The sequence below is a fragment of the Ochotona curzoniae genome, unplaced genomic scaffold, assembly GCF_017591425.1.
Source record: "Ochotona curzoniae isolate NIBS_2020 unplaced genomic scaffold, NIBS_Ocur_1.0 contig_3432, whole genome shotgun sequence".
NCBI lineage: Eukaryota > Metazoa > Chordata > Mammalia > Lagomorpha > Ochotonidae > Ochotona > Ochotona curzoniae.
Genome location: NW_024465859.1, coordinates 13217809 through 13237638, shown reverse-complemented (window position 1 = coordinate 13237638; position 19830 = coordinate 13217809). Strand labels below are relative to the sequence as shown.

Sequence of the window (19830 nt, the reverse complement as noted above, 5' to 3'; positions counted from 1 at the left end):
TGCGACCCCCCCAGAGTCCTTGAAAGCCCACACCAAGCCCCCACACGCATGCTGCCTAGAGGCCAGTGGGCTTAGCCCCGCATCATTAGTGTCCTGGGCCATCTGACCAGGGCCCAGCTGGACCCGCCCCCCCCCAGCCACTGGGGCTCACAGACCCAGCACCCACTGCAGAGGCTTGTGTAAGGACCCAGGCCTCCAGGCCCTAGTGGGCTTCCCACACCTGACAGGCGCCCAGCACCTGGGCTCAGTGACCTGGCACCCACTGTGCAGGCAGGCCTAAGGACCCAGGCCAGGAGATCCCGGCCCCACCAAACCTCCCACCCCTGGGACTCATGGACCTGTCATCTACCACGTAGGCAGGCCTAAGGTCCCAGGTCAGGCTACACAGACCCCTTAGGGCTCTGTCAGGCCCCTCACCCCCAGGGCTCACGGGCCCAGCATCTCCCCCACACATCTTCAGGAAAAAAAAAAAAAGGAAAATAGAATAGGCTATGAAACTATTCTGGCATACTGGCATGGTTAACACAGCTTTGGCATTAACCAGGCCCAAGATGCCCACCAGCTATTAGTTGCTTTTCTCCCAGCACTGAAACACTTGCTCAGATACAATGCAAACTATGCCACTGCCCACAGCTTGGGACCATATTTTTTTAAACTATTATAAAGCTTCTAAAAACATGAAGCACATACAGGAGTTCAAATAATATATTTCACAGAAAATAGTAGCACTGAAACAAAATCAAGCTGAATTATTAGAAATGAAGCACACAACACAGCAAATTAAAAATTCAGTGGAAAGCCTCATAATACAATGACTGAGGCAGGAAAAATAATCTCAGAATTGGAGAAAAAATTTTTAATAACTGAAACAGTTGAAAGCTGGAAGAGGACATGAATCAAGCTAAAACAAACAAAAAACATACAAAAGATAAGACATCTTTTAAGGCTGAATATAAAAGCTATGGAAGTACCTAAATGTGAGGAAAGAGAAGCTGGATTCAAAGATGGATTCAAACAAATAATCATTGAGACAGTCCAGAGCTGTGTCTCAGTAGCTAAATCCTTGCCTTGTACAAGCCATGATCCCATGTGGGCACTGGTTTGTGTCCCAGATACTCCACTTTCCATCCAGCTCCCCACTTCTAGCCTGGGAAAGCTATAAAGGATGGTCCAAAGTCTTGGAACCCTGCAAACATGTGAGAGACCCAGAGCAAGCTCCTGGCTTCAGATCAGCTTAGCTCCAACCATTGCGGCCACTTGCGAAGTGAACAGTAGATGGAAGATCTTTCTCTGTCTCTCCTGCTCTCTATAAATCTGTCATTCCAATAAAAATAAAATAAACTGGGCCCGGCACGATAACGCAGTGGTTAAGGTCCTCGCCTTGCAAGCCCAGGATCCCATATGGGCGCCAGTTCTAATCCCGGCAGCTCCACTTCCCTTCCAGCTCCCTGCCTGTGGTCTGGGAAAGCAGTCAAGGACAGCCCAAAGCTTTGGGACCCTGCACCTGCGTGGGAGACCCGGAAGAGGCTCCTGGCTTTGGATCGGCATAGCATCGGCTGTTGCGCTCACTTGTGGAGTGAATCATCAGACAGAAGATCTTCCTCTCTGTCTCTCCACCTTTCCAATAAAAATAAAATAAAAAAAAAAGAAAAGAAAATAAACCTTTAGAAAAAATGGTATAATTGAGAATTTACCTAATATAGAGAAAAACAATTAGGAAACAAAATATAGAAGGAGCACAGAACTTCCAATATGGTCAACCAAATGATCCTTGCCATGACACATCATAATCAAGCTCTCTTCAGTTGACCATAAGAAAAAGATACTTAAATATGCATGTCAAAAAAATCAATTAACATACAGAGAAAAGCCATACAGAGAAAAGCCAATGACACTCAAAACCAACCTCTCAGAGGAAACTCTGCAGGCCAGAAGAGAATAGAGGAACATATTTCAGATCCTAAAAGGAAAAAGTGTCAGTCCAGAATAATTTACCCAGCAAAGTTTTCATGTGTCTTTGAAAATAAAATTCTTCCACAGCAGACAAAACTCAAACAATGCACCTATATGAGACCTGCTCTACAATTGTACATAAAGATGTCCTGCTAACAGAGAAATGGAATAGCACCTACCAAAACCAAAGGCAAACATGGAGAACACCCCAATACAACAAAGGACTAAAATAAAAAACAAACAACCCATTGCTAAACTGACAAGACCAAATCACTACCTATTGATATTAACCCTGAATGCAAATGGCTTAGATTCATAAATCAAACAACACAGATTAGCTGACTTGGTGGGAAAAAAAAGAAAATAGGCAGAAACTGAAAAGGAAAAGACAGAAAAAGATATTCCAGCCTAGTGGAAAGAAAAAAGGAGCTGGTGTAGCCATTCTTATATCAGAGGTTGATATGAAAAGCATTAAAAGAGCTGAAGAAGGATACCACAAAATGATCAAGGGATACATAATAAGTGCATGCTCACCCAGGTTTCCAGGTTTCCAGGACATTTAGCTACATGAAGCAAATATTAGTGGATTTAAAAGGAGAAACAGTCTCTAACACAGTAAAAGTAGGAGACCTTAACACCCCATGAACCTCAATGGACAGATCAATGGGGAAAGAAACTCCCCAAAGGAAGCAAGGAAACAACAAAGGCTACCCAGACAACAGAACAAATGCACAATTAAGTATCCATAGAACCTTTTGTCCTACAGATGCAGAATATGCATTTTTTCATCACTACATAGAATCTTCTCCAGGATTATTTGCATTGTAGGTGACAAAACAAGCCTCAGCAAAATTTTAAAAATCAAAATCATATCATGCATCTTCTCAGATCATCATGGAGTAAAACTGAGACCAACAAGTCAAAATATGCCCCCCAAGACATGCAAAAACCTGGAGACTGAATAATATGCTACTAAACAGACAGTGGGTTATAGAAGAAATCAGAGAGGAAAATTAAAACATAGATTGAAATGAATAAAAGCATCAACACAACATATCAAAACTTGTAGGACATTATTAAGGCAGTATTAAGAGGAAAGTTCATTTCAATTAATGCTTGTGTCAAGAGATTAGAAAAATACCAAGTAAACAAGCTAACCATACACCTAGAGGACTAGAAAAACAATAGTAAAACAATCCCAAGATTATCAGAGAAAGGAAATAATCAAAATAAGGGAGGAAATAAACAAAATAGTAACCGAAATAACAATACATAAGATCGGGGAATAAAAGAGCTGGTTAGTGGAGAAAAACAAAATAGATTCCCCACTAGTCCAACTAATGAAAAACAAAAAAAGCAGGGAGAAGATACAATATTAATACAATCAAAAACAAAAAGAAAATACAACACTGGACATCTCAGACATACACAGAATAATCAGGAACTGAAAATAATTCAGGGCAAAAGACAGGTCTATTCCACAAATGCTGCTGGAACAATTGGATAGCAGCCCATAGAGCTAAGAAGCAAGACCCCTACTTCTACATTGGTCAAGGACCTAAATGTGCCCCCAAGAAACCATCAAATTATTACAGAAACACATGGAAAGCACTCAGCAAGACAGGCATTCATAAGGCTTCTTAGAAAAGTCACCTAAGCCCAGGCAGTCAAAGTTAAAATAAACAAATGGGACTACATAAAACTAAGAAGTTTCTGCACAGTAAAGGAAATGATCAACAAAATGAAAAAGCAACCATCAGAATGAAAGAAAATCTTTTAACTCCACAAAACATATATGGAACTAATATTCAGGATTTGCAAAGAGCTCATAAACTCAACATAGGGAAACAAACTACCCTATGAAGGAATGGGCAAAAAAAAAAAAAAATGAGCAGGCAATTTCATAAGAAAAAATTCAAATGACTAGCAGAGATATCAAAGAATGTCCAAGTTCCCTGGTTATTAGGGAAATACAAACAAAAAATACACTGTGACTCCACCTAACTCCAGTGAGACTGGCCCACATTCAGAACCTGCCAGCACAGATGTGAGCAAGAAGGTACCCTACCTCACTGTTGGTTGGAGTGTAGGCTAATGCAGCCACTAATAAAGTCAGTATGGAAAGTGTTAACAGAACCGAAAATTGACCTATGGTATGACCCTGCTATCCCGTTTCTGGGCATATACCAAAGGAAATGAAATCTTCATATGGCAAGAGCTGGACTAGGAGCAAATTGAGCTGAGCCAGGCTGTAGCACTTGCTGCCAAATGCTGAGACTGGGGGGCAGACCATCTCAGACTGGGCCACAGCACCCACTAGAACACAAGACCCATAGCTGGGAACGGGCCTAGTAGCAGAATCTCCAGAATTTGCATACTGTATTGCTGTTTCCATTGGTGAATGGGACTGAGGACAGGACAGGTTAGCCCACGCCACCACACCCACTGGCACATGTAAGAGTCAGAATGGGTGGGTGTAGGCCACCAGCTAGCATGGATCAGGATTGGGTACAAGTCTTGTCAAACTGAACCACAGTATTCCTGGCAGGTGCAAGATCCAGAGCTGGGAGCATCCCTGGCAGGGGAACCATGAACACTCCCCTGCTAAGTAATACCTCCACTGGTGAGGACAAGAACCAGGTCTGGGTGTAGGTCAGGCTAAGGTAAGCCACAGTACCCATGTGTGTGCATGAGACCCAGATGGGATGCAGGCTGGGCCAGGCTAGACTAAAGCAGAGATTGGCATATGCAAAAACTAGGGCATGGAACTGGCCTGGTGGGAGGTTTGGGGGTCACCCCAACAAGGCTGTAGGACTAAGTCTGTGGTGGGCAGGCAGGCTGGCCCGGTCCACAGAATGTTAGTTTATTTGAGATATGTGGCTGGGGCAGAACTGACCAAGCAGCTTGCATCCACTGGTATGTGTGTTGGCTGGTGCAGGTATCAGACAGAACCTGACCCCCCACACTGACTGACAAGAGTCAAATCTGAAGTCACCCCAGGTGAGGATTCTTGGGGTATTCCCCAACTAGACTGCTGAACTCAGACCATGGCCATAGGGAAAACCACAGGATGTGCATACTGATCTTGAAGTACATGTATCAGGATGGACCTCCTCAGCTGCTAGTGTCTGTGCAGGAGACACCATGCCCAGATGCACATTGAGGACATGATGGTCAGCTCATCTAGGCCAGCAGGGGATGTCCACTGCCTCAATGAAGGACGGAAAGTAGGAAACAGGTTGGACTACTCTCCTAGCCAAGCTTTGCAGCATCTTCCTGGGTCTATGAATGCACTAAGGTGGACTCTGTCAATCAAAAGACCTTGGGAAGATGTTCCCAACCCTGAAGCAAGGAAACCAAAAACTTCTCAGAACTATCAAAATCACTCAAGTAACATCCTTGGAACATACATTCCATCATCGGGTTCCTTAAGGCATCATCAAATGACTGTCCCCCATGCATGCCAGGTGCTGATGTAGTTTGACTAAGGCCCCCTCCACCCTTCTTTGAAGACATAGAAGAAGGAAGGAAAAAGAAAAAAAGGAAACATTTGTCCCACCCACCTTTCCTCCCACCTAATCAGAGGTCCACATGGGCATGTTGCCCTCTCAAAAAGAAAATTAAAAATTAAAAAAAATCCCTGAGGTGCAGACATAACAGCACAAGTATCTAAATCAACTTATCTGACATTTCTCTTCATGACTGCCAACTGAAAACACAAAAAAAGCTATTTTCTAACCAGAAAGTAAAAGGAATACTGCCCCAGCTTCCCTTCTGCTTCTATAAAAATTTCACACAGATCAGAATGTAAAACAGAATCTATACAGGACAACCAGTAAGACTTGTGAGCCTAAAATTAGACTTACCAGCTGTGTTTTGGTTAGCTAGTGCATAAGGCATCAGCAGGACACCGAAATATACAACAGCTCTTCTCGGAAGACAAATCTTTCACCAGTCTATCTACCCACCAGATTAAAGCAAGCAGAAGGAGAGGGGGAAGAACAGTTTTCATCCAAAGACACTTGGTGTCCAGAATGTCTACTGCTACCAGACCAATCTGTGTAGAACTGAACTCAGAAAAGAATCTCTAAATGGTAATAAGAATCACCAACTGCTGAGAACTTAATATATTCCAGGAACCATGTTTGTTCCTCATTGTAATCCAATGAGAAACAACTATGTCAATGTTACAAAAGAAGCTGCTACATATACATGAACTACTCAACATGACATATTTAACTAGGTGGCAGAGTCACAGCTCAGAGGCTTAGGCTGCAAAGCCAAGTGCAGCATGTCAGATCCTTTAATACTCATTCATTTTTACTTAGTTTCAAAATCTCAGCTGCTGGATGTTAGCCTAGAGGGCCCAGGGCCAGGCAGAAAGCCCCTCCATGGTACCAAAAGTTCCCGCCAATAATAGCCGCCCCAGACTCACTTAAATGAAGCTGACCAATCAGAAGACAACACATACCTTTACCTCAAGCTTTGTCATCACCCTTCAGCAGCCCACTACTTTGCAGCCCAATGAACCTCGCCTGGGAGCAAAGCTCAACAAACCTGATTTTATCATCATTCTGGTCTTGGTAGCACCCCTGTTTTGGGGTGTGTTTGTGTGTGTGTTTTAAATCTAACACTGGATAGACACAATGGCCTGAAAAAATGACTAATTTCTCAGTCTCTCTTGCAATTAGAAAAATTAAGGAAATGAGATTTACCCAATGGCATAAGCAATGTGTGTGTTTTTTCTTCAGACTTCACTTGTACCACACTACACTTTCATGCCTGCTCTCCAACTTGGAAGTGCTTCCCAGACCTCCTAAAGATAAGAACTACATCCTTTAATTGCCTACACCAGACTTCCTTTATATGAGAAAAATGAAACATCTGTTTGAGTCACTGTTATTTTGGATTTGTCCAATCTTATTATTTTAAATGTACAACTTAATCCTAAAACATGATGCAAAAAATATTAACAATCCATTAATATATCAAGTGTAGACAAGATTGTTATCACTTGCATGTTTATCCAGTATGTCCTACACAACACTACCAAGAAAAAACATAGTTCTAGCCTCAGAAAAGTTTGTAGCACATACAGGACAGACAAGGGAAAAGTAGCTAGTACTGTAATAAACGTATACCCCAAATAGCCTACATCTTCTATTAAAATGCTGATTCCAGTCTCAGCTCTTCCACTTCTAATCCAGTGTTCCTGCCAAGACACATAGGAAGATAATAACAGCCCAAGCACTTGGGTCTCTGCCTCAAACACAGGAGACCCAGACGGGCCTGGCCTCAGTTTGGCGCAGCCCTGGCTATTGTAGGAACTTGAGGAATGAATCAGCACATGGTAGATCTCTCTGTGTCATTCTGCTTTCAAATAAGGCTTTTTGAAACAAAGAAAGAGAGAGAGAGAGAGAAAGGGACTGGTGGTATAGCACAGCATGTTAAGTCACTATCTGCGATGCCAGCATACTATGTGGGCAAGTCATGGCTTGCTCCATTTGTCTTTTAAAAAAAGATATATTTATTTATCTGAAAGGCAGAGTTACAGAGAGACAGAAACCTTCCGCTCGCTGGTTCACCCACAAAATGGCTATGATGGTCAAGCTGGGCCAGGCCAAAGCCAGAAGCCAGAATATCCAGGTCTCCCACATGGGTAACAGGGGTCCAAGGACTTTGGCCATCTTCCAGTGCCTTACCATGTACATCAGCAAGAAGCCTGACCAGAAGCAAAACAGGCAGGATTTGAATCAGCACTACAGCATGAGATCTAACACTGCAGGTGGCAACTTAACCTACTGTTGTACTCAAGGGTTATAATGAGGATCAAATAAGTTAATATATATATATAAAACACTTAAGAAAAAACTACTTGTATATATTTTAAGTGTCAGTTATCAATACTACTAATCATTTTTCATGAATCAGGGCTGTGCTTAAAAGTTGATCAATGGGGCCCTGCGCGGTGGCGCAGTGGTTAAGGTCCTCGCCTTGCATGCCTGGGATCCCATATGGGCGCCGGTTCTAATCCCGGCAGCCCTGCTTCCCTTCCAGCTCCCTGCTTGTGGCCTGGGAAAGCAGTCGAGGACGGCCCAAGGCTTTGCACCCGCGTGGGAGACCCGGAAGAGGCTCCTGGCTTCTGATCGGCATGGCATCGACCCGTTGCGCTCACTTGGGGAGTGAATCATCGGACGGAAGATCTTCCTCTCTGTCTCTCCTCCTTGCTGTATATCTGCCTTTCCAATGAAAAAATAATAAAAATAAATCTTTAAAAAAAAAAAAATAGTTGATCAATGAAATAAGGAAAAGACCAGAAGACATTTCCAAGCTATATGAGATATTACAAGATCCTTGCTCAGTATCAGAAAAGAATCTTTGTCACCCCAAAACCCATGATCCCCGTCCAACCATAAGATAAACATCAGGAGCAGGCATTGTGTTGCAGTGAGTTAAGCTGCTGCTTGGGATGTTCAAGACTTACAGCGGAATGTCAATTAGAGTGCTGGCTACACTACTTTGGACACAGCTTTCCCTTAATGCTGCTAACGCTGCTAACACATCTGGGAAGCAGCAGGTGATGGCTAAGTGCTTGGGTTCCCACCACCCCCACGGGAACATGGAATTCTTGGCTCCTGACTTCAGCCCTGGCTACGCGCGGATCTGCAGTGGGAATCAGTGGACAGAAAATCTCCCTGTCACCCTACCTGTCAATAAATAAATGAAACTTTAAGAAAAAAAAAAATGACGATAAAACAAATCCTAATACAGGGACATTTTACGGGATACTTGACCAATACTACTGACAAGGTTTAAAAAAAAAAAGAAGAAAAAGAAAAGTCTGAGAAACTGCTAAAATTAAGCTGAGCCTAAAGAGACATGGCAACTAAATGCAGTATATTATTTTGAATGAACCCTGGATCAGAAAAAAAAAAAAAATACAGAGGGAAATCTGAAATATAGACTATTGTTAATAATGTGACAATAGTTCATTCAAAAAAAGATTTCAATAACAAGAGAAACAGGGCATGGAAAACCATATATGGGAACTCAGTGCTATGTTCAAATTTTCCAGTAAATATAAAATGACCCTAAAATTGAAAAGTTCACATAAACATACACATAAGAGTAGGCATTGTTTGGGACGCCTGCATCCCGTATCAGAGCACCTCTGCTGCTCGCATCCAAGTGCTAACCAGGCCCGACCCTGCATAGCTTCAGAGCAGACGAGATCGGGAATGTTCAGGGTGACGTGTTCCAGGTGAGCTGTAGACCCACCCTCTGGTCCTAACTTAAGCTTCCTGCCTATATCCACCCTCGGGGGCACCAAATGACAGTCAAGCATGGGAGACTGGAGAACAGTTCCTGGTTCCTAGCTTGAACCTGTCCCAGACACAATTGATTGGAAGGCACTTGGGGGTTAACCCACTGGCTGAAATCTTTCTCTTCCCTGCTGCTCTTCCTTTCTAATAAATGCAATTTAATAAATAATTTTAGTGGAAAAGCTATGATATTTCCTGTTCTTCTCTAGTACCATTTTTCAATCAGTGCTTCATGCTCTTATCAGAAGATGCCCTATATTCTTTCAGACAATAAAAATGAAATGTATGTTACAACAAACCTTAACATTCTATGAGTGGACAAAAAGTCATAACCACTGACCACTACAGGATGGAATGCAGCCTACTGTCACAGTCCCTGTGGAGTCACAGCTGTTCCAATCACCCGGCTACCAGCAGTCCTTCTCTAATTCCTCCAGGCAGTTGTTCCCAGAATCAATTACCAAACATTTCTCTCCCAGAACTTACACCTAAAAAACATACTTGAAGCAAAGAGGTGTGGCTTCTAAATGTTTGGATTAGTGCATCACAAACACGTGCTAAAAATTCCACAGATGCTGTCTAGTGTTGCATTCTGCCAACGAGTTTTTCTTTTGCCACTTTAGAAAATGCCATCTTAGGCCCAGTGTGGCGACCTAGTGGCTAAAGTCCACACCTTGAAAGTACAGGGATACCATATGGCCACCGGTTCTAATTCCAGTGGCCCTGTTTCCCATCCAGCTCCCTGCCTGTGGCCTGGGAAAGCAGTAGAGGACGGCCCAAAGCTTTGGGACCCTGCACCTGTGTGGGAGACCTGGAAGAAACTCCTGGTTCCTGGCTCCGGATTGGCTCAGCTCTGACCACTGCGGTCACTAAGGTAGTGAATCAACTGCTAGAAGATCTTCCTCTCTGTATATCTCCTTTCCAATAAAAATAAGTAAATCTTTAAAAAAAAAAAAAAAAAAGAAAATATCTTTTAATTTTTTTAAGATGTATTTATTTTACTTGAAAGAATTACAGAGAAGGAGAGACACAGCTCTTGCATGCTCTGGTTTACTCTCCAAGCAGCTGCAATGGCCAGAGCTGGGCCAATCTGAAGCTGGGAGCCAGGAGCTGCTGAGCCTCCCACGTGAGGTCTCCCATTTGGGCCATCCTCCTCTGCCTTCCCAGGTCATCAGCAGAGAGCTAAGCAGAGACACTTGGAAAGGGAATCAGTGGATGGAAGACCTCTCTGTATTCCTGCCTCTCTGCAATTCTGCCTTTCAAAAAAAAAATAAAAGCTTGGGAAAACAAATCAAACAGAAACAAATCAAAACAAACAAAGCAGCAAACAACAGAAAAAAAACCCACCCACAACTCCTCGGGTAGTTTGTGCCTTGTCCAAACAATGTTAACAGCAGCAGTTAGCTGCAGCCATGCGTGAAGGTGCTCCTTAGGACACCTGCACACAGCATCACGATGTGGGGAACATTTTTTCTGCCAAGAGCCCTTCAAATATCTGCAACATTACTTTTGGGCCATTCAAAATTATCAGCTTAAAAATTAGCCTGCTACAGACTCACCGAATTTTGCTTGCTGTGTTTAATGCACCGGCTGGGCTGGACAAAGCTCTGCCTCTGCTTCTAACCCAGCTTCGCAACAGTAAGCACACTGGAAGGAAGAAGTCATGGTTCAAGTCTTAGATCCCTATGACCCACATGAGACCAGGACGCAATACCTGGTTCCTGGCTTTGACACTGCCCTGTCCTAACTAACGTAGGCATGCCTTAAAGGACGATCTCCTTGTCCCATCACCAGCCCCACCTTTCAATAAACAAAATATTTTAAAAAGCATTAAAAAATTATATACTTGTAATTCCATTAATAGTCACAACTCTAATCCATGATTTAAAAAAATTAGGTGAAACCAAACTGAAGAACACTCTACAAATGTATCTGGCTACTGCTCCTCAAAAATTATGAGAGTCAGGCCCAGCACGGAAGCCTAGGGGTTAAAGTCCTTGCCTTGCACACACTGGAATCCCATATGGTCGCTGGTTCTAATTCCAGCGGCCCTGCTTCCCATCCAGCTCCCTGCTTGTGGCATGGGAAAGCAGCTGAGGACGGCCCAAGGCCTTGGGACCCTGCACCTGCGTGGGAGACCCAGAGGAGGCTCCGGGCTTCTGGTTTTGGATTGGCTCAGCTCCAGCTGTTGCGGTCGCTTGGGGAGTGATTCAGGAGGAGTAATAAATTCATAGCTTCCTCTCTGTCTCTCCTTCTTTCTGTACATCTGACTTTCCAATAAAAATAAAATAATAAGTAATAAAATTTTTAAAAAGTTATTAGAATCATCCAACACAAGACAAAATAAAAAGTAATGTGTGTCCTTGGTATAGTAGCCACAAGAGAAAATATTGATAACATTAAAAAAAAATCCATAGTTAGTGACGTTCCAATCAACATTAGGATAAGCAGTGTCCAGGAAGCAGCTTTTAATATAGACACTGACTGAAGTCAATACAATGGCTGTGTACTCGGTTTGGGAAGAAAAGTGAGATGTGGGGGAAGCAGCGAGTAATAGATAGGGAGTGCACATTTACAACAGAGCCTTCCAATATAGACTCAGAACTCTTCAACCCTTCTGTTCTTAAACTAAAGGTAAACTTGTCTCTCTCTCAACCTCCAAAGGGGACTGAACAGAAAACAAAATAGGAGGCCATGGAGAGCAGATAATTTAAAAAGAAAAAAATCTTTGACACTGTAACATTGGGCAGGCCGTCCTAAAAGTTTGGTCCAAGGAATTTTTTTTTAAAGATTTATTTTTATTATTTTTTCATTGGAAAGGCAGATATACAGCAAGGAGGAGAGACAGAGAGGAAGATCTTCCGCCCGATGGTTCACTCCCCAAGTGAGCGCAACGGGCCGATGCTATGCCAATCCGAAGCCAGGAGCCTCTTCCGGGTCTCCCATGCGGGTGCAGGGTCCCAAAGCTTTGGGCTGTCCTCGACTGCTTTTCCGGGCCACAGGCAGGGAGCTAGAAGGGAAGCGGGGCTGCCAGGATTAGAACCGGCACCCATATGGGATCCCGGGCGTGCAAGGCTTGGACTTTAACCACTTGCGCCACCGCGCCTGGCCTGGTCCAAGGAATTTCAACAAATAAGTTTAAGGGAGTTCTAAACAGTTTATCCTGAGATCTCAACAGGAGCAAACTCAAATCATCTCTCAAAAAATATAGTTTCATTTAGGCTTAGGTCATTTCCACAGATATATTTTTAAAGTCAATGGGATGCCACTCAGCCAAATATAATCAGACATATCGGTAATGAAGAAATTGGTGGGGGAACAACATCTTTACATCTCAGAATTATCAAAGACAGAGATTATAAATCAGCTTACTTGTTCTTAAAGGAATACAGGCAATTGTTACAGTATCAAAAAACACAATGGAGCTTGGCTCTACACTTCCCATCCAACTCCCTCTTTGTTGCCTAGGAAAGTTTCTTCCTAAAGTGGAAAAAAAATCCTATATATGTTCTTAATAAATTAAAAACTATTGGCCCAAAACCCTGTGGAAATACTAGCCCTATTGGTTAGCTCAAGAGCTGGGGAGGTGATGGACTAAGCTAGGTGTGACCAAGGAGCTTGCCATCAATCACAGTAAAGGAACCGACAACAGTCTGGACTAGTCAAGGCAGCAGCACCCGAACGTGCATCCTGAATAGGGTGTGGGGTGGGCCAGGCTGCAACATTCACCAGCTCATACAAGGCCAAAGGGAAGACCAGGCTATGCCAGGCACTGGCCTAAAAACCACTGGCATGTATGAGAACTGGGTCTGGGAGTGGGTCAAGTGGAAGAACTTGGGAAACTCCCCTGGAGGGTCATAGCTTGTGCTGGTGAACACATGATCCAGAACTGGCGTCGGACAAGCTGGGAAAAGTAGCTCCATTGGCTGGCCAATGTGTGAAATGGTAATGGAACGGGGTAGACCAGGCAGGACTGAGTAAACCTTAGCTCACAAACAAAATGAGAAATCAGGAGGGAGCACAGGTCATGCCGAGCTAGGCTCTTGCACCTACTAATCTGGGTGAGCCAAGGACACTAAGCCACAGCATCTAAGGCAGGGACCGGAACAGATGAGGGGCTGTGCCAAACTGAGTCAGAGCAACCACTGGCATGTGCACGATCTACGGCTGGGAACAGGCATGGTTGGGGAGCTAAGGGGACACCCTAGCTGAGTGGAGGCTCCCACCAAGGAGCACGTGGGCTGGAATGGGGGGCTGCGTTCTGATCAGGATACAGTTGTAACCTCCCTAGGCACAAGTGTGGACTGAGACTGGATGCACCAAGCTGGGCTAGACTCCAACACTATCTGGTGCTCTTGAGGACCAGGGTAGATATAAGATGGACTAGGCTAGGTCTCAGCCCCTACTGAGCCATGTATGAGCTGTATGTGGGAATGGACAAGCTATGGCTGAGCTAAAACACCCAACAGTGAGAACCAGAATGGGTTGAAGGCCAGTCAGGAAAGGCCACTGTTCCTGCTAGGACAGGAGGTGAACTGAGTAGGGCTGGCTCATGGACCCATTGGTATGTGCAAGATCTGGCACTGGGAAAGGTTCTGATGAAAGAGCCTGGGCAACTCTTCTGGCAGGACATAGTCCCTGCAGGTGAATGCAAGAACCACGACAGCAGGGCCCGGAGTGATGGCGCAAGTGGTTAAGGTCCTCGCCTTGCACGCCCGGGATCCCATATGGGCGCCGGTTCTATCCCAGCAGCCCCGCTTCCCTTCCAGCTCCCTGCCTGTGGCCTGGGAAAAGCAGTCGAGGACGGCCCAAAGCTTTGGACCCTGCACCCGCGTGGGAGACCCGGAAGAGGCTCCTGGCTTCTGATCAGCATAGCATCGGCCCGTTGCGCTCACTTGGGGAGTGAATCATCGGACGGAAGATCTTCCTCTCTGTCTCTCCTCTCTGTATATCCGCCTTTCCAATAAAAAAATAATAAAAATAAATCTTTAAAAAAAAATTAAAAAAAAAAAAAAAGAACCACAACAGGAAACAGCCCAGAACAGGCCATGTATCCCACTGTCATACATTTTGCATGGGTCGGGGGCAGACCAGGCTGAACCAATTCACATCAGCCGCTGGTGATCTGAGCACCGGAACAGAGCGTGGATTGAGCCAGGTTTGGTCACAACAAAAACCAGTACACAATACGGAATGCCAAGGTGAGGAGACCTGTACTGGATGTGGCCACAGCACCCAACAGCACAGCACATGTCAGAACCAGGGAGGGAGGTGGCAGGGTTGGCAGGGAGAATGTGTGTGTGTGTGAGCCGGGGGGGGGGGGGGGGGGGGGGGGGTCCTGCTGGATAGCTACTCCTACTGGAAAGTGTGAGCTGGGATGGGGCAGACCAGACTAGACAGAGCTACAACACCTGTGGGCCTCATGTGTGCTAGACCAGGGAAAAGCCAGGCTGGGCTGATTGTTCCAACTGGTGCAAGCTTATATTAGAGCAGGTGAGGGTTGGTTGGGCTTTGCCGCAGCCAGGCTGGGCTGATTGTTCCAACTGGTGCAAGCTTATATTAGAGCAGGTGAGGGTTGGTTAGGCTTTGCCACAGCATCAGCATGCAAAAGCTGGCACTTGTGGCTAAATCTGTGGTTAAACTGCAGAACCACATGGAGAGTGCATAATTCGGGAATGGGAGTGGCCTAGAAGGGAAATAGTGAGCTCCTCCCTCTTGGGTTACCACCCCCACTGCAGGGCTCGAAAACTAGGACAGGGGCAGGGGTGGCTAGACAAAAAGGCACCCAACAGCATGTGTGTGAGCTGGATGGTGGAGCTGGTTAGGTTGAACTAGGCTTCAATACCCACAGACATGTATGAGAGCTGAATGGGATGTGGGACAGACTGGACTAGTCTGCTGCACATACTGGCAAGCATGGGAACCACGGTAGGGGGTGGGCCTGGTGGGGGTTATTGTGGGTGGTTCCAACTAGGCTGCAGCTCCCACTGGTTTATGTGAGGGCTAAGGATGTGCTGGGCAGAATCAAGCTGGCCTGCAACACCCATTGGTTCGCGTAGAAGAAAGCACTGGAAATAAAACCGACCCAGCAATTGCACCCACTAGCTGATTGGGGCGATGGACTGTACTGGGCCCTGTATTTGCAAGTACACACAAGAACCTGATCTGGCTTCACCTCAAAGTTTCTTTAGGGATCCCCGTAATTGAACTGCAGGACTCAGATCCCTAACCATGAAAAGACAGAGGACAGAAAAAATCAATCAGCTACCCCAGCCATATGCTGGCAATGAAAAACAGGGCAAATGGAGACTCTAAGATGGACTATGCCAATCAGCGAATTCCACAGCGACCTCATCATGCTTGGAATGGCAAGACTGGCAGCAATCCAGAACTGGTGAACTATCAAAACCACTTGAGCAAGACCCTCGGAGCATACCCCACATCGGGGACCTGGGATGGGTGGGAGGCTGGGTGGGGCTTATGTCTTTACCTCCCCTTTTACCCCAGCTACAGAAAAAAAAATGTGGAAATGATAGTCTTACCCACTTTCCTGTAGCCTTTGAACCTTTGTGCCCTAATTATGTAAAGATTGTCAAAAATAAAATAAAATAATGGAAAAAAAAAAAAAAAACTATGGGCCCAGCATGATGCCTCAGTGGCTCAGTCCTTGCCTTTCATGTGCCAGGATCCCATACAGGGGCCGGTTCGTGCCCCAGCTGCTCCACTCCCATCTAGCTCCCTGCTTGTGCCCTGGGAAAGTAGTAGCGAATGGCCCAAAGCCTGGGGACTCTACACCCATTTGGAAGACCTGGAAAGAGAGTCCTAGCACCTGGTTTCTGATTGGCTCTGCTCCAACCATTGCGGCCATTTGAGGAGTGAGCCAGCGGATGTAGTATCTTTCTCTTTGTCTCTCCTTCTCTCTGTCAACATGCCCTTCCTGGTGCTTGATAAACTGGTTACCTGTAGGGGGGGAAAAAATGGAATTGGACTCCTACATTTCCACCATGGTATTAAGAACAAGATTTCCTACCTCCCTCCCCCACTGCCAAAAAGCAAAAAACAAACAAACAAAAATACACAAGCAACCATAGCGTACTGATAAATTGTGCAATAAAATGAAAAACTCCCACTCAAGTTAGAATTCTGAAATAGGAAAAATTACATAAGATATTTGCAACCGATATTAACAACAAAGAAGTCAGAAACAAATATATAAAAATGGCTAGAAGTTAACAAGAAAATCACTGGCAACCCCACAGAAGCATGCCTGGGTACTTCACAAAATAGGAAAACAAGATATTCAAAAATCATTAATATCGAGAGGAATACAAAGTGAAACCCAAACAAGACACCATTCACAGAACCGGTGCTGTGCTACAAAGGGTCAAGCCCACATTGGGACTCTGTACTCCACCCTGGAGTGCTGGTTCCAGTGCCTGGCAGGTGATGGGTGACGACTCAGGCCTGCCTGAGCCCCACATGGAAGATCCAGGTGGCACTCCTGGCTGTGGCATGGCCCCCTCCTGAACACTGTGACGCTCTGGAGAGTAAACCATGATATGATCTACACTAAACTCCCTTTCAAATAAATACCTCTTGAAAAAGGAAGAATACCATTCAGTACATAGTCACAAGATTGGCAAAGATCAAAACTACTGTAACAGTAAGTATTAGTGAAGATCCAGAAATGCAGAACTTCCACATGCTTCATGAGTCCAACAGGTACAACCACTTCAGAAAACAGCTGACGATCTCTAGTACTACTGAAGAAATGCATCAGTCTAAAACCTAGTAATTCCATTCCTATGTTTCTAATCCAATCAAATATGGGAAATCTACATCAGAAGACATGACTAACAATGTTAGTGTCTGTACTGTTTTCGATGGCCAGGAGCTCCAGAAGCCGGGACTGAATCAGTATTAGTCAACCAGGATGGGCATCACAGTGTGGCAAGTTACACATCTCACACCAGAACATCGTAAGCCAAGTGAAGAATACATCAGTGTTTTATCATTACTGATTATGTATATGTTCATACACTTTCTGAATGTAAGCTTTACAATGAAAAATATGGAATAAAAGAGAAAAGCTGATATGGTGGATTTTGTCACAATGTTTATTACTCCATTCCAGCAAGCTGAAGGCTGCTTCGAAAAGCCAAGGTCAAACGACACCATCACAACTCGAGGCAAACCATTTGCCAAGTTCACCTTCAACACACACTCATTCAACGACTTTCCCCGTTTCCAAGCTGGCAAAGCAACCCTCATCACCAGGAGCCCTAAGTCACAGCACCTGCACCCACAAGCACGACTTATGGAAAATGGCCTAGGAGAGATCAACATTCCCAAGGAATGCTCCTTCATCTCTGGGAACCGCAGACCAGAGGGCTGCAAATCTCCAGAAATTATAGATTACATTTTGTGTACACGTCTACAATCTCAAGGGTCCAGTCCCTGTGCTTCTCAGAGAAGTGTCATCAACAGTAGTGAATAAACACTGTTTCCAATCAGGTGAACAGAACAGGGTTCCAGGGTCGAAGCACCCACTGGACCACCGGCTGTAAGCCCAGGGGTGCTGCTCCCAGGCCTGTGCTCGGTACTTACTCTCAGCTCCTCGAAGGCTTCATCTAGGGTGGACAGCTGGTGGCCCCGGTGGGCTCCGATGACAGGGCACAGGACACAGATGAGCCGCCTGTCCTCCTGGCAGTACGTGCTCAAGTCGAGCCCGTGGTCGGGACACTTCCTCTTGGCCACCCTCTCGGCTTCCATTTCTATTTCGGGGTCAAACTCGCTCTCTGCCTCGGTTTCCCCCTCCGCCTCCGACTCCCCCTCCTCCTGGTTGTCCCCCTCCGCCTCACTCTCTTGTTCGTCTTCCATTTCCTCGTCGCTCTCCTCCTCGCTCTCCTCTTCTTCCTCCTCTTCCTCCTCCTCCTCCTCCTCCGACTCGCTCTCCTCCTCCGTCTCACTGCCTTCCTCCGTCTCGCTCTCTAACTCCTTGTCCTGCTCGTCCTTGGCCTCCGCGTCCCCTTCCCCAGGGGCTCCCGAGGCCCAGGCCTGGGCGCCATGGACGTAGTCGGCCAGGTGATGGCTCAGGAACTTCTGCCTGTGCGCCTCGGCGTGGCGGCGGCAGAAGCAGAAGCCGCATTCGCGACACACCTCTTCGGCGCCCGGGGCCTCGTCGGGCTCGCACTCGTCACACGTGCCGTCGGGAGGCAGCTCCTCGAAGGCCGCGCCCACTCCGGAGGCCATGTGGGCGCAGGGACGCGGCCCAGGCCTGCGGACCGCCGCGCTCGCCGCCGGCCTCGGCGCGGCTCCTTCACCTCCTCCTCCTCCTCCTCCTCCTCCTCCTCCCCCTCTTCCTCGCCCGGGCGAGGGCCTTTTCTCCGGGAGGCGCCGCCCGCCGGGGTCGCGCTGCGTCTCGCTGCGAGAGCCGGACCCGCAGACAGCCCCCTTAGCCCGGCCGGCAGCGAAGGCCCGTCCCTCCGCCTCGGCCTGCTGCGCGCAGCCGCGGCGCTTCCTCGGCCGCTCGGGGCACTTCCGGCGCGGCCGCCCCGCGGCCCCGTCGGCCCCCGCGCCGCCCGCTGGTCTCCCTCCCCGGGCGAGGAACGCGGCGGCGGCTGCAGGCTCCCGCGCCGCCCCGGTTCCACTTTCCCTTTCGCTGTCAGGCGGACTCTTTTCACTTCCTGAGTCATTTAAAGTGGCAATGGCCCTTTTTTTTTTTTTTAAGCGTTTCCCTTGGGGCTCGGCTCTGCGGTTAGGAATCTCAGCATCCCGGGAAAGTGGAGCGAGGATGGAGGAAGCCTCGCGGTCTCCTGGGGTTGGGGACTCGGCCCCGCCCCCCCAGTCCCTCCCTGGAGATGTCCACTGGACCTTGGTCCTTGTGTGCTCAGTACCCGTCGCGGTCCGCGGGTTTTCTGCGCGGTGCCAGCTTGGAGCATTGTTGACCAGCCGGAAACCTGAGCTTTGGGGGTTTTCAGAGGCCCCAGAAGGTCTGTGTTTGTTCTCTGGGGCCCTGGGACTGTCAGACAGACTGAGCAAACACTTTTCGATCCGAAGAAATACTATGCTTTGTTTGCAAAGTGTGTTTGCATTCCTGCCTCCCAGGGGCTGAGGATTCCTGGCTCTTTTCCTGAGCCTTTGGTTAGACAGGTGAGGCTGGAGGGAAAGGCTATGGCCCGAGCTCCAGTTTCCTATACGTGAGAAGTCTTTCTGGATTCAGATTAGATTCCTAGAGTGAAGAATGGGCTGTGATTTATTAAGCAGTGTTGAAGTGCCAAGAACTAGGTCGTATCTTTTTGTGGCTCTTTGAAAGCTGTGGGAAGTGCACTGCCCCAGGACCCCCCAATTCCTGATGCCGCATTCATTAATCAGGTTTCTGGCCATGCTGGGCAGAGTGGAAATAAAGGCCCTGCCCACTTCATTGGGTATTTTTGTGGATTTGGTGTGAAGGTGCCTGCAGTACATTCGCTTATTATTTTTGGCACAAATTATATTTAGTGTTTGCGGTGATCTATGGAGGAGGTTTTGAAGTATGTTTTAAACCCATGGGGAA

At 46.5% G+C, this 19830-nt stretch overlaps 1 protein-coding gene across 1 annotated transcript in view; it reads right to left on the bottom strand.

Annotated features, from left to right (window-relative positions):
• Positions 1-18626, bottom strand: part of TRIM44 (tripartite motif containing 44) — a 113962-nt gene extending 95336 nt beyond the window's left edge. Inside the window, exon 1 of the mRNA XM_040980111.1 lies at positions 17883-18626. Coding sequence (XP_040836045.1) covers positions 17883-18527 — 645 coding nt within the window. The 5' untranslated portion in view covers positions 18528-18626. The remainder of the gene's footprint in view (positions 1-17882) is intronic.
• Positions 18627-19830: the final 1204 nt, after the last annotated feature.